This window comes from Pagrus pagrus, assembly GCF_965226575.1.
Source record: "Pagrus pagrus genome assembly, chromosome: 12".
NCBI classification, from domain to species: Eukaryota; Metazoa; Chordata; class Actinopteri; order Spariformes; family Sparidae; genus Pagrus; species Pagrus pagrus.
Window position 1 is genome coordinate 14420804 of NC_140196.1, and position 24103 is coordinate 14444906.

A 24103-nucleotide genomic window follows, 5' to 3' on the forward strand; every position below is an offset into this window, starting at 1 on the left:
TAATCTGAAAAGTAACTAGTAACTAAAGTCATCAAATCAATGTAGTGAGTTTAAAGCACAATATTTGCCTCCAGTATGTACATTAGTGGGGTGGAAATAGGCTACTCGAGTAAAGCACAGCCAGGTACCTCAAAATTGTACTTAGTTCCAGTAATTGAGTAAATGTACTTAGTTACATTCTACCACCGCTTGTAATAGAGTATTTTTACTCTCACTTTGAGTAAAATGGGCCATATGAGCCCCTTGCTCCATCATTGATAATTGTATTAATCTACATCCTACCAGAGGGAGTCGATTTACTCTCAGACATAAAGAGTAAAGTAACAGTACTCAGTACTTTCAGTAAACTGTCCGGTGCTTTACGCGATGAGATAACGTCACATGACCAGCATCACCTGACGATGACATGTTATTTTGCACGGCAGTTAGTCTCCTATGGTTGATTTTGTCCGCTGTACAGTGAGCACAGCGGAGGAGCGGCTCGGTGACGGACGGTGTGTCATCGCATCACACTCGATGACAGCAGCGGTTTATTCAACACGGGGCTGTCGGCTTCAATTACCCACAATGCCTCGCTTGTTGCCGTCTGGCGAAGGAGTGACTGTGTAGAATCAGGCAGCCAGCTACATTTGACATTCATGAACTTGTCGTTACTATGCATTTTTATTGTATGAAATAAGACAAAGAGGGAAAGAAAATAACAGGGGAAGGCGATATCTGTTGTTGTCAACGCACCAGCAATGCCTCTCTTCACGACAAACCCATTTGACCAAGATGTTGGTGAGTAATCAGGACTGGGGGCTATTTCTAGCAGGCTAGCTACAGTAGCTTTGATCTGTCAGCTTTGTTTGTGTTCTCCAGCTGTCTTTTACCCTGTAAAGCTGTAATGATAGTGTGTATATATGGCTGTGTTGCAGTGTATACTGCAGGCTATGTACACGGAAACGCTGTAGCCCATGTGAATGCATCTTCAGTCTCGTTTGCCTGTGTTTGTTGTGATTCGCTCTGCTAGCCAGTTAGCTAAGTGGCTAACAGCCTCATCTTATGTTGAGATTTAGCTAGCAGCAAACTAACATTTTACTGATGGCATAAAAAGCTTTGAAAACGTTTACTCATGCACGCCATGTGTAAAGCGAACGTTGCGTGTGCTATTTACTTATTTTATTTGTTATATGTTAAGTCTATCTTCAAGTGTTATTAGACGTGGGGCACAGATGCAGTCATCAAATAATTGAAGTACCGTTAGCTAGCTAGCCATCTGCCTCATCATTGCCTCACTGTGTGATGACTAACCAATATGATGAACCTGGCATGTCACGCTGAATGCAAGTGAAAGAGGATGCGGTGGTGTATGAAACCAGAAAGACACTGTGTGTTTCCCTTTTCTCTCTTTGTTCTGTGTCGAGTGGTTAACCACTTCATTAGCATGTTACAGGGTGCAGGAGGTGGCCAAAGTACACAAACACCTCATTATACAGCACGATATAAAGCTACAGCCCTTTAACTAGCTGTAAATGCAAATTTAGTCAAGCACATGATGATGTGTATGTTATGGACGACAGGTGTTATTTAGCTTGAGTGGTCATTTTCAGGCTGTTTTTGCAGTATATGCTGTTCTGCGTCTCTTTGGCAGTGTTGATCATTTACTTGTGGGGATGTTATGAAATTTCTCTGTGTAGTATTCCTAATCTGATATCTCAGTGGTTATACATCTTGATGTAGTACATTTTCTATAAAGCAATTCTGAACCTCTTAATGATTTCTGGCTAAGTCAGCAATTTCTTTACCTTAAAAATGATTTACATCATCACATTGATGTTAAAATTAAACAAAAATCCAGTATGATCATAAATAAATCCTTCTCATTTATTTTCAGCATTGGTCACAATGGTCTCATATCTTTGTGAATGGCCTTTCATTATGATTTTCTTTTTCGGACGATATGTTGTCCAAGAAATAATTGCAATAAACAATATTATTGTCATTTTAAGAGCTTTTAATGCCACTGATAATGATAATATTACAGCCCACGGTGAAACTCCAACACAGAGAGTAGATGAGAGGACAGAAGCAATGCAGTGTGAAGAAATAAAACGTGTCTCAGTAAAGTTTCTTCTGTTCTTTCAGCTTAAGTGCTGTGCCCAGGTCCTATAACGACAGGAACAGAAACCCTGCTAGTTATTCCTAAAGTCTAAACTTAGTCTAAACACTAAGGGGAATTCAAATAGCTTCGCCAGTGTAAATGGCATGTCAAATTCATATCATCAGATGGCATACATCACCAAACTTGTGACTGTTTTGTCTCTTTGCCAGTGCAATTTCCCAGAGTTAGTATGTATTCATTTCATGATTACAGAGGCAGGTAAACACATGGGACATACGGTTGGATAGCAGTACATTTCAGCTTTGTTAGAGGTCTTACTTTCACCGCTTTTATTAATGAATTTATATGTAAACATGAGGTATGCAGTGGGATTATTAGCTATTTTTACTGCATGAACTGCTGGCCCATCAAAGATTGCAAAAAATGTGTCATTTGGCAACATGAGAAGTTGCATAAAATCATGGTGACATATGCCAAAGACAGGAAAACTGCAATGGCAAAGGGGAACTCACCACTTTTGAAACACAGACGCTAACCTTTGTAATTTCTTAACAGCACAGATTAACTTCAAGTTAAATTAACACCTCCAACAGTCTGAACCCAAACCAGACATTACAAGCTTCGTCAGATCGGTATTTACTACAGGGCGGTTGTATTGTTGGGGCTTCTGTTATTCTGTCTGTATCTCTTGAACGTTTATTCTTATTTTTTATGATTTAAAAAAACAGAAAAGACCAAAGAAGAGGATCTTGCACATACAAAGAGCTTGTTTCGAGAGGCTTTATTATTTCTGATCCTCACCTCTTCTTGCTGACACTAAATGGAATAAGTCATGAAAAAAGTGCTTTTGCAATCTTTAATTTTTCTGCTTATGTTGGTCATTGTGCTTCTTTTCTGCAGAGAAAGCAACCAGTGAGATGAACACAGCTGAGGACTGGGGCCTCATTCTGGACATATGTGATAAGATAGGGCAGTCACGCACTGGGTTAGTTAACTGTCTTCTTCGTTTTAAACCTCACACACAAACACATTTATCAGGCATTGTAAAACACAAATACCAGGGTTGGAGATAGAACCCAAGGACACAAAGTGTACAAAACATCCTAAGTGACTTATTCTAGTGAATGTCACTGGATTTTCTTTGTCCTCAAGCTGTTTATTTCTATCGTTCTGCTGCAGGCCGAAAGAATGTCTTCGCTCTATAATGAGAAGAGTGAACCACAAGGATCCCCATGTGGCCATGCAGGCACTGACTGTAAGCAGAGTGTAAACAAACACCCATGTTTGGTATAAGTGTGATTGTACAGTTCACGGAGGCATCATGTTGTCTTCTCGTCTCGTCTAAACCTTTCACTGAGATGTGAACTAGTGTAGGCACAGACTTTATTCTATGAGAAATTAGGTGTTTGTCACACGTTGCTCTGGATGAAATAGTGAGTCTGATGATTTGTTTGTACTGATGTCCTCACAGCTCCTTGGTGCTTGTGTCTCAAACTGTGGGAAGATATTTCACTTGGAGGTGTGCTCCAGAGAGTTTGCCAGTGAAGTCAGTAACGTCTTAAACAAGGTATGATGTCTTTTTCTTTTCCTTTTTTTATGCGTGTTGTCCACGTGAGACCTATTCTTTGTTTTAATGCTGATGTACATCCAGTACCTTGTTCTCATGAGGTGCTTTTTTAATGATTGTCCGAAGGGCCACCCAAAAGTGTGTGAGAAGCTGAAAGCCCTGATGGTGGAGTGGGCAGAGGACTTCCGCAACGATCCCCAACTCAGTTTGATCTCGGCTATGATCAAGAATCTACGTGAGCAGGGTGTTACTTTTCCAGCTGTTGGATCCCAGGTAGGCACGTAGGGTGGAATAGACTAGTTTGCATTTGTGAATTTGTTTTTCAGAATAAGCGTACTCTGTATAAAAGGTAAGGGGTGGACGGATGATTCAAACCAAAACCATACAACTTCAATGTCCCTATTTCGGCTCTGGCTGAGCATCTTTGCTGCCTGTCGTATCAACGTTGTTACTGTCTTAATATTAATTTATTTCTATAATTTAATATTATATCTCACTAGAACGAGGAACAAAATGGACAAAAGTTCTGTGACTGTCTTTATCCTTGATGCTCCTTTATTTGTGCATTTACATTGGTGTTGCAACCAATGTTGTGCATTTAAAGTGAATTGTTAAATAAATAAACCAAATAATCTAACATATATCTTACAAAAATGTTTTATTCAAATGAGAAATTTGAGTTTTGGGTTGTTTTTTTTTGCTTTACGTTACAACCCGGGTTTGTCCTTTTAAATCTTCTGCTGATTCACCTAAGCATGCAATTTTCTTTTATCCACAGGCTGCAGAGCAAGCAAAAGCAAGCCCTGCTTTAGTGGCGAAGGATCCTTCCACCTCAACAAACAAAAAAGAAGAAGAAGACTTGGCCAAAGGTAAGAGATGTTTCTTCAGTCCTCGGCTGTAAATGAAGAAATGTAATTGAGGAAGCATTATCCCTAAAAACATGCACGCCAACACTTTTAATTCATTATTTACATTGCATAAATCACTGTTTACGCTGGATTAATGCTTTGCAGATGTTCAGCAATATTGAAGGACTCTCAAGGGCAAACACATAATTTCCCATATCCGTCTCTTTTGTTTGTGTGCAGCTATCGAGCTGTCGCTGAAGGAGCAACGCCAGCAGCCACAGACCTCCCTGTCGAGCCTTTACCCCAACACCTCCAGCCTGCTCTCATCGCACAAGGCAGACGGCAGGAAGGTCCGCGCCATCTACGACTTTGAGGCCGCTGAGGACAATGAGCTCACCTTCAAGTCGGGAGAAATCATCACGATCCTGGACGATAGGTGAATTTTTACACAGAGAGAAAAGGCATGTAGGATCAGCACATGAGGATTTGTTAAATAACTGAGAGGATTGAGGGCAGCTAGGTGGTATTCTGAGTCAGGTGACCATTCCCTGTTAAGAGTCTGTCCTGTTCAGTGCCTTTGAGCTGAGCACTGACAACAAATTTACCCCTCAGGTATCACTTTACTGTATTATCTCTAAGAAATTACTTTTCAGGAATTAATAGAAAAAAACGTCCTAATGATTTAAAGAAGCTTGAAACAAATTAAGTAGTAAAATAATCTGCTCATCTAATCTGTTGAATCTTTAATACGAGCACTGAAACGACATCAATTTAAAATCTTTAAAATCTGTTTGGTTTTTTTTTTTCATTTCAGTGACCCCAACTGGTGGAAAGGAGAAACATACCAGGGAATCGGGCTGTTCCCCTCCAACTTTGTCACTGCTGACCTCACTGCAGAGCCTGAGATGAGTGAGTACACACACACTCACTCACAGAACATACCCTTTATCCACTTATGTCATCTGTAGCACTTTGATAGCCTATTTAGTCCATTAGCTATATTGCTTTATTGATCCTAGAGTGGGAAATACTTTATCACTTAAACACGGCTGGTGCAACAATTCAAAGAACAGTGAAATCAAGACATTGGTTGCATAGACAGAAAATGATCAGTGGATTATCACATGCAGTAGAAGACATTGCTGCCTGTACTTCTCGTAAGCCATTTGAGAATTGCTCTGATAGCGTTCTGGATGAATTCCCTCTTATTAGAGAGAGATTTATACAACTTTTTATCGTTTCTGAGACTAATACGACAGCTTGAAGTATCACGCCAGGTTGATACACAATCATTTTTCTTCTGTAGTTGCTGCTTCAGTCAAAAACGTGTTTTTCTTCTGGTTCCTAATGTTGAATGTTTGAGCTTCACTGTGCAGAATGATGTACACGCAGAACTTGACACTACAAGGTGGAGGTTTTTTTCACATTAATTATACTTCTTTTATAGCATTGTAATTTTCATTTTCACTGAAAAAAAAACCGATTCAAATCATGATGATGTGACATTTGTTGGGGTCAGTACCAAACAAACATGTAATAATGTAATGAATCTGGAGAACAAGATTATAGGCCAGGGCATCTCTACAGCACTACAGTACTTACACTTAGCCAAACTGTGATTTTGATTATATTTAGATAATATAATCATACTGCTAATGTGCATTCTGCTATTCGGCCCTTTTCCTCCGAACATGACGACAGCTTATGACTTGTTACTGCAGGTTGCATAAAAAGTAACTCAACGTATACCAACAAGTCATTTGAAGATGATTTGTCAATAACTCGTATCGGATTGTAACTTTTATTTTCCTCTAATCTAATCGGACCATTAGTGAGCGTCAAGTCAGCGTCTCCCGACCTCTTATGTATGTGAAACTGATTACTGATGTTGCTTTGTTGCTGCCACACCCGCTGTTGCTTGGGTATCTACAGTGAAGACAGAGAAGAAGACAGTACAGTTCAGTGAGGACATCCAGGTGGAGACTATAGAGCCCGAACAAGAGCCTGTATATATAGACGAGGTAAGTTCCCTCGTGTGAATTCCTGCATACGAAGCTTGTTCAGCCTCAACGAGATCTGACTGTTGCATGAATAAATAAAGAGTCTTGCTCCAAATAAGATCTGCTTACCTCCTGACGATGTGAGAATAACAAAATCAAAAATCATAGACTAGGTTTGCTATATTGTATTAAGTGTCATCGCTGAATTTTTTTGGCAATCTTTCAGGACAAAATGGACCAGCTACTGCAGATGATCCAGAGCGCAGATCCCACGGACAACCAGTCAGACAGCGTCGAGTTACTACAGTTGGAAGGTAACTGAATTTGACACAGAAGTCAATGTCGGTGTACAGAAGCTAATCTGGAATGTATTGTTTTTATTAAAGTGGATTATTGATGTTTTTTTTTACCAGGTGCCTGCAATCAAATGGGTCCTCTCATTGACCAGAAGCTGGAGGATATAGACAGGTACGTACAGAAAACTACAGATGCCAGACATAAAAACTAATTCAAGCGCTCCATAAATAGTTAAGCAGATCTAATTATGTTTTTGCCGTGTGGGGTTTGTATCATCAGGAAGCACTCGGAGCTGTCAGAGCTCAATGTGAAGGTGATGGAGGCTCTGTCGTTGTATGCCAAGCTAATGAATGAAGATCCAGTTTACGCCATGTATGCCAAGCTGCAGAGCCAACAGTACTACATGCAGCAACCTGCCAGCGTAGCACAACAGGTACTGTCACCTTTTCATAGAAGCGAGACATGATATGTGCACAATTTCCTCAGTCTTAAAGGGGCAGTTCACTAAAAAACTAAGTAACAAACTGATGGAGCCACTAGAAACTGTTCATGATGAGGTCTGTAAATTATCAATTATTATTCAGAAAGAGGATGTTGCCTTTCAACCCTTTTAAAATTTGAGTTCTTGGACCAAGACTGCCATCAGATCTGCAATTGTTAGCCAATTAATTGATTAGTCGATTAGTTTCAGTCATTTTTCAAGGGAAAGTGTCAAGCATTTGCTCTGTCTAGCTGCTTAACTTTTAAGATTTGCTGCTTTTCTTTGTCTTTTATGATCATAAAGGAAAAGTCTTTTGTTTTTGAACTGTTGGTTGGACAAAAGAAGCAATTTGAAGACGTCACTTTGGGCTGAGAAATTATGATGATTTCTTTACCTTTTATAGACTAAATGATTAATCAAATAATCATTAAAATAATAAGTAGATTAATCAATCATAAAAGTAATTGTTAGTTGCAGCCCTGAATACCATGATTCACCACTGTCAGTATCTCCAAGCCTAATGAATCATGCCAAAATATCTAGATGGTCTTCATTTACACTCCAGATGAGAAGAAAATTAAGTTTTTGGTGTACTGTACTTTAACAGTAACAGTTTAAATGTCCATTTGTATGATATGCCTCCATAACTTCAGGAGGAATGAGAAGCTCATTGTTGCAGACTAATGTTTTTTTCCAATTGAGAAAAGTAGCACCATGTTATAAGATAAAATGTAGTATTATATAGATTTACTTTGGATACCTACCTGCTATTTTACATGTAAATGGTCTTATTTGCTGTTGATCCTAGCACAGACTCATTAACACTGTATGTGCACACAGGTCTACCCTGGTCAGCCTGCATCAGGTTCGTATGCCATGAGTGGTACCGCGGTGCAGGGTTACACTGTTCCCATGGAGCAGCTTCCAGCTGGAACCCCCATGCCTGGTCAGCCAGCTCCCAGGTGAGTTCCACATACCCCAGTAGTTTGGTATTCTGGTTCAACAAAGCACATTACAAGTTACTGACATAAATAAAATTAGCTTCACGTCATGCTGTTTACATGCCCTCTTTAAAGGGAGGAAAGGTTTAGTGAATTTAGCTACAACACCTAGAACTTTTCACTACTTTACTTTATATCTCATCTAGAGTCTATTTACCATTTTTTTCCCCCTGACAACTTGGATACTACCGTTCTCAAATAGTAGTTATTACCTTTTATTTTACCACAACTGCAGATCCAGAACTCCAGAACCAGGCCTTTACTTGTTACAGGCATATGTGACATCCCATGTGTACCTGGAACTGTCCCTGGATACATTATCCAGATAGTCCTGCAGAGCAGACCTGCAATTGAGTGATTTCAAGTTGTGCCAAACCAGCCCCAAACTCCCCTAAAATAATGATAATATCATTGACTTGAGTGAGTTGTTAGGGGACACTTTATAAACTATGTGAACTATATGACAATTTTTTAATTTTCCAAACTCAATTTACAGCAGTAATGTGTAAGTACACCAACAGAGACAGATTCACCACTCTGCTGCTATGAGTTTCACTTCTTTAACACAATTGGTCACTGAACAGAATAAACAGTGTTTCTGAGTGCCGTTACGGTACCATCAATGACACTTCCTGCACATATTTAACATTAAAAGGCTTCGAGCAGCTCAAATGGCTTTTTAATATTTGGAAATTTGCAGGGAGTGGTGAGTTTTATTGACGATAACTTAACAGCACTGAAAACCAGCACAGAAGCATTTTGTAACTTTGTGAGGTTCCATACCTGTCTTATAATAGTGACTGACTTGTTCATGCTGGTCATGGCTTTTATTTGAGGGTTTTATTAGAGAGTTTACAGTATTATGAGTATAATGCTTCCATCTTGCTGTAGTGAATGCTGCGTCGCTCTTTTCCACAGTGACGTTCATATGTACATGGGCCAGCCGCCAGTCTACACTGCAGCTCCAGGCAGCATGGCCCCAGCAGACGTTCAGTCCTACCAGAACGCAGCGAACGTTCCCGGCCCAGCCCCAGGCACGACTCCCGCAGGCATGACGCAGACGCCAAACTACAGCACCGGCCCGAGCATAGCACCTTCCTCAGACATCTCACAGGCCCCCTACTCAGAGAAAGCCTTGCTATAGGGCTGCCTGAGCTTACTATAATCGTCACACGAACACACACACACACCAGACCTGATCAAATAGTGGTCATAGATCATTTCTTTTATTACGTTTTATAATTAGTTTTGTCACCAGATGGATGGAAAAATTCAAACAGAGTAGACTAACCTCGACATTTGACACTCTTAAATATGAATACAGTTACACTTTTCACTCCAGGTTTAGAAGTGATCATGAGGGTTTGATTTGAAGAGCTCACACCAACCGTGTTCTTTTAGGACTGTATTTAATTATTGTTTTGCATTTACACTCTTCCTCTTCTTCCTCCTGTCCTTGCATGACTCGGATGTGAGTACAGAGAGGAGCTTTCAGTGGCACTTTGAGCTTCAGTTGCACTTATTTAAGTTTTGGTCATCATTCAAGCCTGATCACTTCCAAATCTAGATCTGATAGCAATATATGCATTGTCCTTTTTTAATATACGAGACCTGACATTTATTGCTTCCTTTTTATGATAGGACTATTGAAGAATTGTGGTAACACTTTATATCATGGGTCTGTAATTTTTAAATAGATTCCTGGAAAGAACGACTTCATTTGGTACAAATTATAGGAGAAATTCGGAGGGAAGTTCTTTTAGTTAGTTCTTAAATATGCACATTTTTGGGTCTCAAGGTTGGCAAGTATGATTCTCACTTCCTTCTGCACAGTGACACAGTGTAGTTCGGTAGAAAGAAAATAGTTCCTACATGCTCACAACAAGGTCTATGGATCATCTTGAGTACCCAGGTCATGATTTCTGAAAAGAGACATTGCTGTTTTCAAATGTAGAGATAAGGCAGACATCTCTAAAACTCACACTAGAACAGTCTAGATGGATATATAGCTCTACAGTTAAGAACAAAATATTTATTTTAGAGTGAACTGTTTCCGTAAGTTACACTAATAAAGTGAATTTAACTGTTAATCTGCAGTATTTTAACTTTTAATTAGTATAAAATTCCATAATATTTTCCTAGAAAATATTCAGAAATTACAGACCTGTTAAATAAGACGTTACCTAAAAGAAAACCAGTGTAACTGCAGCCACTTCAACCACAAAATATATATGCAATTACTATTTGATCAAGTGTGAATTACGCACAGGCAGTCCTTCACACCACCCCTTAACATGCCCACTGGAGCCACACACACACCACCCCTTAACATGCCCACTGGAGCCACACACACACACACACACACACACACACACATGATACTCCGACACACTACCGCCAGGTGTACAGCAGTGGACACAAACACACACTTAAACATAGTTGCACCCGTTGGTTCACACATCCTCAGCAGTATGTGATAATTTACCTTCACTCACACACTAACATGCCACAGCCTTCTCACCCACTTAAAGCAACCGCTAATCACGTCACAAAAAGGGTGCGTCGACTTACATTTCTTTTCTTTTCTTTTTTTTGATCAGAAAAAGGACTTTTAGCGATGCAGAAATCGTTAGGCTACTACATCATGTATATGTCGTTGAATTTTAGAAGTATCAAACTGAAGCCACTTTGTTTTTGGAGGGAAAAGAAACCAGGGGGATTAAGCATGCACATGTCTCTTGTATATACTGTACTGAACTAGTAGTGAAGCCACATGATGACCTCATGGTGGGCTGTATGTTAGCACAGCTCCGGGTGTTTCTCTCAGCCTTTTAAAGGTGAACTCTGCAGCCGTGATGTCCCTGCTGAATTAAAGGTGTAAAAGCCAAAGAGAACAAAATGAAGAAGAAGAAAAAAAAACTCTCACATGCCGGAAAACAAGATATTTTTTCTTTTCTTATCTCAATCGACTCCTAACTTCATACTGCAGAGTTTTCCTTTTCAAATTGAGAAGCTCTAGATCCCTGTTGGTGGATGTAGGGTTTTGCTCCGTCTCCATTCAGGGGCTGTATTAACAGACTGGTACCACAGACTTGGCTACTATGGGGCGAACTCTCCGAACGGCCCCAGTGTCTTTGAAGCATCTCTTTAGTCAGTGTTGAAAAATGAATACTATGTTGTTTTTTTTTGTAGTGCATTTTAATTTATGTTTTGATTATTGTTATGCTATTTTAAATGGAGAAGCAGTGCAGGATGTATGTATTCACAGAAAAGCGGAATTTGCGATATTCTGCCGAACTTAGTTGTATATTTAAAATCGCTCACATGAGAACATGGACATTTCTCTCTGTGTTTGATACATGCTTATTGTACTGTAGGGTCAAATGGTAATGTGAAAAACTGATCGAACCTCCCCACGCATTACAAACCTGTCCTTTCTCAGAGCTGTCTAACACTAAAAACAAATTCTACCTGAAGCAGAACTGAAATAAGGTTCCTACAATTCTGGAAGGTACAGTCAGGATTTATAAACACCTCTTTCCCAAGGTCCCACTAAACTGTCGTTACTGTAGTAACAGTGACGCCTTGATTAAGATCAAATATTGTACAAAGTCTGCTTCTCATAACGTACTACTACATGTTAAAAGTCAGTGGGAAAGAGTTGATGTTTGCAAATACTGATTTGTTTGCAAAAAGCTAATGAAGCAGGAAGATTATTTATCTTTGGTTGTATTATGTTGAACGAAGCTACATGAAGGAATTTCTGAGCAGCTTGTGTTGAACTCGATTTTCCAATTGCAGGGCAAATTGGTGTGTTGATTAGAGCTGCAGCAATTAATCAATTAGTTGATCGAAAGAATTGATTACCAACTATTTTGATAATCGATTAATCTTTTCAGTCATTTTTCATGTAGATTTAATGTATCCGGCTTCTTAAATGTAAGAATTTGCCGCTTCTTTTCGTCATTTATGGTGATAAATGAAGAGTCTTTGGATTTTGGAAGCGATTTGAAGACGTCACTTTGGACTCGGGAAATTGTGATGAACATTTTTTCACATTTTTTTTAACCTTTTACAGACTAAACCTGACGATTAATCGATTAATCATGCAAACAATAAGCCGAAAAAATTGTAGCTGCAGCCCTAGTGTTGAGGATGTGATGTCAACTTCTCTCGCGATACTATTTTTCGGATGCGATCCTCTTTGCCATCCCTGTGCCGCCTTAAGAGTATAAAACAACCCCACACTTAAGCTCGGTACCTGGGCAGCAAGAGGACAATTTATTCTCCAGAACTTGATTTTTTTGCATTAATATAGTCGATTCAAAAACAAGAATCTTTTATTTTGTTGTTTTCTTTGCTGCCTTTAACTAAAAGTAAGAGTGAAATAGTGTTAATGTTGGATCAAAGAGGGCTGAAAATATCAAATATGATAAAAAAAAAAGTAGCAGCTATTCTGGGACCACGAGACCAGGAGCCAGTTAATCATCATCATCATCATCATCATCCAAACGTGACATCTTGTTGCACCACAGTGTTGGACTGCAGCCCCGATGTAACTTTATTGCACAGGATTGAGATGCTGCCTGTTTTTATGTTTTAAAACGACATCATTATTGTAAAGTTTCTGTCTAAACTTGTACCCTGCTGTTTGTATGTATTCTTTTAACCATACTTATTAATTGGTATTCACAATAAAACCAGGCCAAATGTACAGAATAATATCAATGGCTCCCTGTTCTTGGACCTTGTTTTTTCAGGTAAAATAATAATTTCTGTTTTTATCTAGTTATATTTAAAGGAGAATTTGTTGTTTTTAAACTTTGGCATTATACTTACATATTTTGGCATTTAAATGACCTATATGTCCAAAAGGTTTTGGTGAGTTTAATTTCGTTTCTGTCAAGTCTGAGTCGTTTGTTTTAAGATGATAACATCTCTGCTTCTGTAAACTGAGTCTGGTGGATTCAGCAAGAGCAACAAAGCTGCTTTTTTTTTCTAGTTAAACAAAAATGACTTTACTCTTGAACAAAAAAAGTCTTTCTTTGTTGGGATACTTTCTGTAATGCTTTCAGACACTTGGAATAACAATCAGGGGCGAAAACAAGCACTTTTAGTTGATGTACTTGGACGGTTGCCCTCAGGGTTTACGTTGCAGCCGGTGTTGCAGTGATCTACTGAGTACAGCCATGTTAAAATATACCAGACTTCCCCTTTAACTTTACAACTGAGAGGCATTTTCAGGAGATTATAAGGCCTTTAAAAAAACACATTTTGTCAATCAGCTCCAGCTATGAGTGATGGGGTCCAACGTGAACACATTTTTTTTCTTCAAGTTCAGTTGGAAAAACGGGTGTTTTCTCATATTTCTGTGCACCAATCAGATTTTTAGCAACATTTGGCTCAAAACATAATAAAAGTTGTGGGATTATTTGCTTATGTTGCTAATCAAATCTGATCGAACCACAGCCACAGAGTCTTCATAAAACACATACAGCTTGTTTTTTGAGCATTAAACTTTTAAAATGCACTCAACTGCCAGTTCATTAGTTACAGCTGCCTTAAATTAAATCCCCCAAAATGACCATACAGTCCAATGAAGACATGTCTAAAACAGTTTCAACAAAAACTGAACAATATTACCTTCATCAAGCTAGAATTTATTGAAGTACTGTCCAATCAGATGCATTAGCTTTAGCATTAGTGAGGCGTATCAAATAAACAAGAATCTGACTGTAAAATACCTGAAGATGTTTTTCCCCAAAACTGTTACGCTGCTGACTGAAAACAACATTTTGATGTCATACTCTGAAACCTTTTTTCATGTGAGTAACTTGTATTTGTGTCCTACTTATTACTTACATACAATGTGAGAGTCATACATTTCAAGAGCTTCTAATATTGTCCACTGCCTGGCCACTAGATGGAGATCAGGGTATTTGAGACCTGAGAAAGGCTGGATGGAAGAAATATAGTAAAGTGTACAACAGGCTCGATAAAGACGAATGTCCTAACAGCCACAGAGCAGGTCACTGTGGTGGGAATTATTAGGAACTGTCCAATTTCACATTACATTTTTAATTGTGTTGCAGTTCACTTCAATATTAACATTTTGTATATTTAGAATTCTGTTTATTATTTTGATCATCTAATGTAATGTCTGAATGTAATCTAGTACTTTTTCCAGTGCTCATGTAAATTTCAGCTGTGAGCACAGGGTAATTTTCTCCTTGAAATTATGGGATAGGAGTGCTCGTCTTTGTGAGCCCATAAAAAGGCATGACCACCTCATTACCTCAGCAATAAAAGAATACAGCCTCCGCTGCAGTGTAAGCAGTGTCAGTGTGCAGAGTCCAACGGCCCGACAGGCTCGTTTCGTGGGAGATGATTGTCAAAGTCTTTGGCTCCAAGTTCAGACCAGCAACTGGTGTTCAGAGACCATGCTCTCGGGGAAGACGGTCAAGCTCATCCTGTATGAGGTGCTGCAGTTTGCAGCCCTCATCGTACCCATCTTTGTGATTATGGAGAGGTTTGCCAGAATCATACATGATGTGCAAGGAGATAATCTGACGGCCTACTGGCTGGTGGTGGCGGTCTCTATCGCCTATGTGACCACTGCGACCCTGCTGGTGTGGGCTCCTCTGAAATATCTGATCTTGAAGCGGCGGAGGTTTGTCTCAGAGATCACACAGTGGTGAGTACAGATGTTGGGAAGTCTTGTAGTCAGTGTCAAACTATCTACGTGCAAAAATTAAAACACCTTACATCTAACAAATGAGAGATGATATAGAGAAGTGAACAAAGTCAGAATAATGAGAATACCTTTTAAGAGCAGATTTGGAGTTTGTTGCTACATAAATAAAACTGACAAGGAGGAAACACAAGGAATAAACAAGCTGTTCTCAGAGGAAAACAAGGTCCCCAGAACACTGTTTGAAGCTAGAAAGGTGGCAGGGTCCGCCACATATAAACAAATGAAAACAGTATTAACTCTCCTTTAAGGTCAGTTTGTTTATTCAGTCATGAAAACAAAGAGAGTTTCTTTATTTAGTTTGTTTAGGCATTGAATATCAGTCATTGAAGATCTTTCTCTTTGGATTAAAATGTCTTCCCCCAAAACTACATAGTGCACCTTTAAAGAAAAGCATCATGTTTAATATGTGCTGTATGTGTAATGTTAAAGCAAGATGATGTTACGTAAGAAATAACAAAATGTTCCTACAAATGAAAAGTTGAATTCAAAGCAATAAAATGCAGTCTTGCTCAGTTCAATACACTTTGAGGTTTGAGTGTCACACCTGTAAGTAACAATAGCAAGCTAGACATCACTTTATAACCAGCAGTCGCTGATTTTATCACTCGTCTCTACTACAGCATTTGTCATTTTCGCATAATTGTAAATTATGGCCACAGTGGCCTTTGTTCAGCCAAAGTTACATATTCTCTCTTTAATCTAGAAAGTAACTACTATCAAGGAAGCACAATGTGGAAGAGTTTCAGCTGATACAATAACCAATCAATCAAAACAATCACAAACACTTATTTTGGCTTTTATGGGGCATATTGCCAAAAAATTCAAATGAAATGTTTTGATAAAATCAGTTAATTCAGATGTGTCAACATATTAAAGCTGAGCCTATGGCTGCTTAGTCTGCAGATAAACACACTGACAAAAATCAAACAGTAGACTGGTCAATGAAAGTAGTTTGGCTCTATTCATCTGCAATTATTTGCAACTTACTCTTCTACACTTCGGATACATCTCACTTTTTTACCATGACATCTATCTGACATTGTTAGTGGGGATGCATAATATATAGTTTATAAAGTTAAGTACGGAAGTATGTTATCAGTATCAGCATCACCTCATGCAAACTGATCCACTTATAATAAGAATCTTCTCTTGTAATAAAATATAAATTAGAATTACTTTACTTTATTGATCCCAGACTGGGAAATATACTGTTTGTCTTGATAAAACTTGAACGTTTCACTGTTATAACATCGTAACATATTTTTTAAAACATAAAACGTTTGAGAAACAAAAAAACAATATATATAATAATATATATATATATGTATATCCCATATCCCATAACATCAAACCGTTCATGTTATAACGTTATACTGATCCATTTTTCTGTTTCTGGAGTGGCAGCAATATGCTTCCATATACTATGTAGGATAGAAGTCGTGGTGTGAATCTTAGTCTGTGGCAAATAGTATTTAGCTGAACTTAATTACAGTACTTGAGTAAATGGAGTAAAAATATTTAGTGACTTTGTTGCACTGGAACAATGTTCCAAAGTTTGACACAACAAAATGCTGTATATAAATTGAGAATAGTTAACATACTGGGATCATTATTCAAATGTGAACTCAAACATCCTAATTTGTTTTACAGGAGACCAACAGCGCTGGCGTATATCCTCCTGTGTACTTTTCCGTGCTTTGCTATTTTAATAACCAGCTCCAAGGTAATGTCATCGAGACTGATCGCTCTCGTCACTGAGGAGCACCTGTTGACACTTCTTTCTGTCATGCTCCGACAGGGTCCTTGAAGAGGCATTTTTGTTGTAAACAGTCCATTTGAGGCACAAACTGGTTTTATGACCCCCTTGTGTGAGCGAATGGTGTTTAGATCACTATAATTATTCACTGAGTGATGGTTGACACGGCACATTGCACCACAGAGAGAGAAAACGATGGCCTGTCACCAGGTCTACTCAGTCTCTTGAGAGTTTGCTTCCTGAAGTAGCATCCAAATATATTCGCTGTGTACTGAGATGGACTTTGACACCATCACAAGTAAAAGGAATGTGTCCATCGTCACAAGACTGAGCTCTCCATCCGGGGTATTCAGTAACCCACAGTGAACATAACACGTTGGCCATTAACCCAAACTTTAATACCATCCACAACTCTTAGGAAAACTTGACTTTTTACGCATGCAACACTGTGTCCTTAACCGTTTGATTAATGGACAAGGAAGATCATAAATAAGAGAATCTGGCCACAAAGACCTGTCAGACATATTCATACGTTTAATATTTCTTAATCTCGTGTTAAAGGCATTCAGTACCATCTTAATGTCTGTAATGATGGGGTAATAAAATCAGATGGCTTCTAAAAACTTGGAATGCAGGAGTGCCTCTTTCTCAGCGCTGCCAAATGTTGTAATGAAGAGTTTCGATTTAGTTTCGTCCTGCTTCATCCTTCATGATTTCTCAGTGGCAGATCAGTTCTTTCTGCTATTGAATTCACATTTATTTTTAATGCTTTTGGTTGTACTGCAGGTGCAGGTGGACAAAAATCTTGGGATCCGCGACCATTTCAATGAGTTGCCTGTCTCATTGGTGCTTGTTTGCCTCATCTGTGTGGACATCACAGAGAGGATTCGGTCCTGCAGGCTCCTCGGATCATGTAAGTCTTGAAGGCGTGTGTATATCCTGCTTTTTTTTTTTTTTTTAAATATTGTTTGTTCTGTAGGATGAACACAGGCAGATGCTCTGACATGTACATAATAAAATGACTGGTACTGTCACAGCTGACTCACTGTCACACTGTCATGACTCATATAACAGAGTAGTAAAGTGTAGTTATGGTGGGTTCAGTTTACCGCTGAAGTCAGAGCTTGGGATAACGCATTACCCAAGTTCAGTTGCCAAGTTGGAAAACCAGCAAAAGTCAGGTAAGCCATTGTTAGCCATACCTTTATACCAGTAATAACAACACTTATGCACGTACAAACAGCAAAGCCACTTTCCACACATATAAGTTGGACACTACTGTGTTTATGACTGATTTAATGACACATAAATCTGATGGAAGTGCTAAAAAACCACTGTTGATCAGTGTAGCAAACATCTTGGATTTTGAGATTAGGGTTGGTGAAGTGCGTCAGACGTTCCTATTTGTAAACCTGACCAGGCATTCGAGTTGAAATTGACGTTGACAACTGACATGGATATTCCAACTTATCAGTTTACATTGAACACACCATGAGTTACACATGTACAAAATGTCAAGTCAAAAGTCAAAATGTCTGCCATCTAAAAGGTATCCATAAAGGTGCAACATGAAAGAATTGGCCACACCAGCATATCACCAGAGTAACTGCGACCTGCTGCTAACTATAGCTGCTGTTAGCTAGTTTGATCAGTTCTGTGCAGGCAGCAATATGGACTGAGAGCTCAGAGCACAGGGGGAGGGTTAGTGTTAGCACTGCTAGCACAGAAGCTTTGCACCTGGACGGGCCAGGGCTAGCTGGTTAGCATGCTAACTTCTGCATATAACGCCAAAACTTCACATTCTTCACATTCTGTTGATAATTTTAGTTAATATTCCAACTTCTTACATATTGCACCTTTAAACAAATTGGGTTGAATCATGATGTCATAAGTTGGTTAACCTACTGCAAACCTGGAGCATGGTGCTATTCCAGTGTAGATGTAGTGGCTGGTTTCTGGGATCTCCAGATAGAGTTTGGGGAACATCTGGTGTAGGGGGGGACACATAGCTCACTTTCCCCTCTGGCCCAAGAGCAGGCTAATCTGGTCCTGATAGCCAGGATATACTGCATACTGTATATGCTTCTCTAATGCAACTTTACAGCACCAGTTTAAAACAACCACTTCCAAAATCACGCCCAAAAGTCCCTAAAGCACATTTTCTTCAGCACACTGACACCACATCTGTATATTTGATTTTCAGTTTATCCACCACTTGCAACTTTTACTGTTTTATGCGTATTTGTCGCAGTACACTGATTAAAAGTTAAAAAAAGAAAGTGCTGAACACTTAACCAAGACAATATTAAAAGTTTATAAGAAAACCTTTTGTTGTTTTTACTAAAATCTCAAAATACAGAGCAAGAAACACATACTTGGCTACATTTAATAGCACTTCTTTGCAGTGCTTTGCAATTTGCTTTATATTCACCTATGGACACACAAACACACTCAGGCGCTGATGGCAATGAGCTACAGTCTGACCATCTGGAGCAATTTGGGGTTCGGTGTCACAGGGACATGTGGACAGGAGGAGCTGGGGATCGCAGTGCTAACCCTGTGATCAGTGGACGCCCCGGAGTGGAAATGTTGATTAATTCAGGTGTTCTTCGGCTCTAAATGTTGAAGGGAAAGCACACGCATCATACAGCACATTAAACACTAGTTGAGTGAACAAAAGCAAAAGTGAAAGATTAAAAATTAGAGTATGCTCTTAGGACTGGTGCCCAAAACATAACACACTGGTAATTAATGTTCAAGTGAGCATTAAGATCCGATAAGATAGTTATTGATCCCCATATGCTGCTGAATACAGCTGATGTTGTGTGTACTGTCATTTGCAGCAGACGGCCTGGATCCTGACCTTGACATGTCAGGCCCCGTCCTCACCCACCTGGAACCTGTGACCACAGTAAACGGCCAGCTGCACACTGATGAAGGCCAGAATGGTTTGACCCAGGGCCAACCAGAGGCCAGGAACGGCGGCACCCCAGGCAGATGGCGAGACCTCGCTGGCTCAAGAGCGCCCAGCACTGCCTACCTGTACTCCTCCTCTTCAAGGCCCCGGTCCTACTCTGGTCCTCTCCGCTTCCTGTGGAGGAGGGACGGCAGGGCGGAGGCTTTTGTGGACAGCTTCATGTTCTGGCTCGACACCGTGGAGCTGGTGAGAGTGGCGGGAGAGCCATTGATCTTCTTCTCAGCCTGGGTGTTCCCGATCTACATCGTGGCCTTCATGTCTACTCTCCGTGTGGCCATCACTCCCAACAACCCTCTACTGTCTTCTGCTGGATTTGCTCTGCAGGACCTTCCCTTCTTTGTCATTCGAGTCGCCCTGATCGTCGTGTTTGGTTTTGTAACTCCTGTGTTGTACCCGTTGAAAAATGTGCTGGTGAGCCTGACTTTTATCTACTTTACATTCCTGACCAGGCTGAGGATTTTCAAAAGGCAGGCCATGTTTTGAGGAGGAGTTGCACATTGTGTTGTTAATGAAATATCTGCTTTGATTGTGGATGGTTGAACAGTTGGTATATTTATGTGTGGGGAGCTGCACCGGGGATACACGGTGTTCGTACTGATGAAGAAGCACAACGTGTTTTGAATTGTAATGGCTGCAAATGTATTATAAAGCTATTCATCCAAATGAAGGTGTGAAAATGATTCTGGATTTAAAACATTAAAGCTTGTGTGGGTTGGAGTGTACAGTCGGCCAACTGTTCTCATTTTTATGTGGCATATTTGAATCCAAATGTATTTATTGATACTGATGATGACATTGTGTTTACCTGCTATGTTTTTTCTTTTTTTATTTTATATCCGTACAACATTTGTTAACAAACTACAGTGATGTTGAAATGTGATGATTTTAAACCATTTCCTGTCACCTTTACTATGTTAAATAAATATACTTTGTTTAAATGCACAGCATGTGACTTTTATACATCTCAGAGGGAAATATTGTACTTTTATCACATTTGTCTGAAAGGCCAGATATAGCAGCAAACAGGAGGATCGTGCTCTCCTCACGTTCAGGAGCAGACAGGACCGCCTCTTTTTAAAGTTCTCTGTTCTGATTGGATAAAGTGGGAAGGGATGCCAGAGAATGTATTTTCTCTCTCACTGCATGAGCTGAGGGAGGAGAGACATGGGTTACTGACGAACCACTCTACAGTGATTACTGTAGGAATATAGAGCTGTTTCACACTTATTTTAATGAAAAATAATATGACTTACAGCAGCTTTGAGTAAATGATCTGCGTACTTCTTCCTCCTCTGTATATATTCTCAGTTTTTCTCTCATGAGTTCAGTTCAGTTGCAGTTTTCTATCACAGGACCATCACATGACCAGATTTTCTTTGCAGCTTCTAATTCCTTGCTTTGTCCTTGGCTGCTGCAAATTAGCATCTCACCCTCATCTTTCGCCTGTGCTGCAGGCACCATGGTGGTTTATGTGTTTTCATGGCCGTATAACTCTTTGTTTTGTAACCTTGGCGAATGAGTGTGTGTGTGTGTGTGTGTGTGTGAGTGAGTATCGATACAGAGTGCCACAGTGACACCACAGAGAGACGCTGGTGTATAATCGGTAGTCCTCCACCCGCACAAGTCTGACAGAATTACACCCCGTGGAGCACTTGGTCTTTGTCCGTCTGATGGATGAGCCAGGGCTGCGCGACAAAGTGTTTAAGGGAATTGCCAAACCGGTGGCTCCTGTCTCTCAAAAAAAAAAAAAAAAAAAAAGAGAAGGGAAAAATGAAGAATTTGAAAAAGTAGCAGTAAACATCCTGATGCATCTGTGGTGATAAATGTGGTGAATCCCAGACAAGAATTTATATCAGCTTGAAATGCTTTGCCACACTGAGAGGGGAGATTTGTTAAAGGCATTATTAATGATATACACGGTGACACCGGTGACAGGACACCAGACAAGCAGCTGTAATTCAGAAGGAGGGAGCAGAGCTGGCCTGCTTTCATTTACTGGTATGAAACCTAAAATTAACTTCTCTTAATTTCCCTATAGCCACGATCATCCTCCTCCTTAATGATTCATACTATAATCTTCAAGAAAGCATTAGTGCAGCTTCAGTTATTGTGGCCATTTTACAGTATGTCGTGTCGGCAGACTGCAGAGCACATATTTCTTTTATTCCCGTGACACAGAATAAACGCTCCGAATGATCAAAGGAAAAAGCAACAGCCTGTATCTGCTCCTCTTTATCTGAGCCTGTAAGATCCACGTTCAACTTTAAAGACTCCTCTGAGGCAGAGGCTTTCATTTCTTTCCTCTTTTTTCAGTCATCAGCTGAACTTTTCATGCATGCTTAGAGAAGCTTTGCATTAATTCATCCAGTTGTAACTTCATATTCAGCATGCTTAAATCTCCCTCTTGTTTTTTTTGTTGTTTTGTCCTTGAAGTTCCACTTTCTTGAATCAAGGGAAAAATCTGCCTTGCCATATTACTTGGACACATTTCCAATGCACATCAACCTGTAACAAGTACTTGATTCAAATGGATTCAAGTGCAGCAACCTGCTTTTTTCTGTACTCATTGAACACACAGATGTCAGGACTGTGGCCAATATTTCAGAAGTCGTGTACAAAAGTTTTCATGGCATACCCGAGTGAGGATTTTTTGAGTTACCACCAGCCAAGCCTTGTAACATTTTAAGTGTATTTATGAACTATATCTTCTGCAGATCTTGTCTATGCACGTAGTCGTCTAGTTTGGTTCTTGGGATAGAAATTTCAGTCCTGGCCACCACTTTGGTCCGAAGAAATTTGTACAAACATTCATGGTCAAAATAGAATGAATCCTAATGAATTTAGTGATCCCCTAACCGAGGCTGGCTTTTAATTAAATATCTCAAAAACTATTAGATGGTCTGACTCGACATTGTGTACACACCCATCGTCCCATCAGGATGAACTGTAATAACCTTCCTGTTGATCCCTTAATCCAAAGTGCCCAGAGGATGTAACATAATGGATAGAGGATCCCTGACTTTTTAATCTAGCCTCGAGCCAAGTTTTCACTTATCCTGTGAAATTTGTCTTCATCTTTGAGATGGATTGGCACAAATTTTAGCCGGACATTCTTTGTCCCCAGAGGATGAATCTCAGTGTCTTTTCCTAAATGATTCAAATGTCTCAACAAGTACTGAACAGATTGCCGTGAAATCCTGTACGGATACCCATTGTTCCGCCAGGATGACTTGTAATAATCTTGTGTCCAGTTTGTAGGAAAAGTAGATTTTTGAGTCTCATTCCCAACTTGTCCCAAAGCATCAGTATTTGATGAGTTGGGAATAAGACACAAAAATCTACTTTTTCTTACATTACATTTCTTTGTTTAATAAGTAAGATTTGTTACATTATTCCAAATGTTTCCAACAAAGTTCAAACCCAGAGAAATCCACAAGTTCCCTTCATGTTGCGGTTCATTGAATTTGGTTGCCAATCGCTTTGACTTCCAGGAAAGAGTCAGAGAGTGAGGAAGGAAGTCAGGAAATGTGACTAAACCTAACCTGGATAAGACTAAATCATTACCTCGTCCATTAACATTTGTACTCGAGTCTGGTCAGATAGATTTCATCAGCAGTGGTAGTTGCGAGTTCGACTGTGCTGTTATTTGTGTTTTTTTCCACCCACAACAGCCAGACTACTTTACTGTTCATTAGCCATAAACTAGTGAGCAATGGCATGCACTGAGGTGTGTGTGTCTGTGTTTGAATTCAGGTCAACCTCTTACTCAACTCAGCACTCACTACAGACTCTCTCTCTTCTTTTCTTCCACTCCTCTCTGTACAGTTAAATCTAAGAAGTAATGTTTCCCCTCCAGCTCCACTCAGCAGTCAACATTATAGCATGTAAATACCGGACAATGGAGGCCACCTCGGCGGATCCCTGCTGCAGTCTGGTTGATAAATAGGAGTGAAGATAAATCCACTATTAAAAAGATAGTCTTTAGTCAAAGATAAACATTGCAATACTAATGACATTCCCCTAATTCCCCAACATTGTTTGCCAAACATTAAAGTTGCAATATGTAACAATTAGCCGTCTAATCAAAACAAAAAAAAGGTTGCTGCATATCACCAGAATGGCCACTAACTGCTGCTAGCTGTAGCTGCCCTTAGCTAGTTAGCTCTGTGCAGCTTGCACGTCCGAATGGGAACTCCTGAACAGGGGAGTGTTTACACCACTAGCACATCTGCTGGTTAGCATGCTAATGGTGTTGCAGAGACATTTACTAAATATGTCTCTGCAACAACATCGTAATATCAAAACTGTTATTAATTCA

The 24103-nt window shown here is 39.6% G+C and overlaps 2 protein-coding genes across 2 annotated transcripts; both read left to right on the plus strand.

The window, feature by feature from the left end:
* Positions 1-428: 428 nt before the first annotated feature.
* Positions 429-13022, plus strand: stam (signal transducing adaptor molecule (SH3 domain and ITAM motif) 1). Its single transcript, XM_084368133.1, has 14 exons — positions 429-780; positions 3005-3089; positions 3284-3359; positions 3576-3671; positions 3798-3944; positions 4450-4540; positions 4760-4955; positions 5334-5428; positions 6452-6540; positions 6746-6833; positions 6933-6987; positions 7096-7249; positions 8138-8259; positions 9217-13022. The coding sequence occupies exons 1-14, from the start codon at positions 741-743 to the stop codon at positions 9440-9442; spliced, it is 1560 nt and encodes a 519-aa protein (XP_084224259.1). The 5' UTR covers positions 429-740; the 3' UTR covers positions 9443-13022.
* Positions 13023-14738: 1716 nt separating this feature from the next.
* tmem236 (transmembrane protein 236) lies at positions 14739-20561 on the plus strand (the record flags this gene model as incomplete). Its single annotated transcript, XM_084368592.1, has 4 exons — positions 14739-14992; positions 16703-16775; positions 17595-17721; positions 19652-20561. 4 exons carry the CDS (start codon positions 14739-14741, stop codon positions 20266-20268), a joined length of 1071 nt encoding a protein of 356 aa, XP_084224718.1. The 3' UTR covers positions 20269-20561.
* Between the last annotated feature and the right edge of the window lie 3542 nt (positions 20562-24103).

What these genes read in the sequence shown, in the direction of transcription:
- stam (XM_084368133.1), top strand. Translation starts at nt 741, where the DNA reads ATGCCTCTCTTCACGACAAACCCATTTGACCAAGATGTTG. An exon ending in CCCATTTGACCAAGATGTTG is followed by an intron (nt 781 to 3,004) that starts GTGAGTAATCAG and finishes TCTTTTCTGCAG; the next exon opens with AGAAAGCAACCAGTGAGATG. An exon ending in TTCCAGCTGTTGGATCCCAG is followed by an intron (nt 3,945 to 4,449) that starts GTAGGCACGTAG and finishes TTTTATCCACAG; the next exon opens with GCTGCAGAGCAAGCAAAAGC.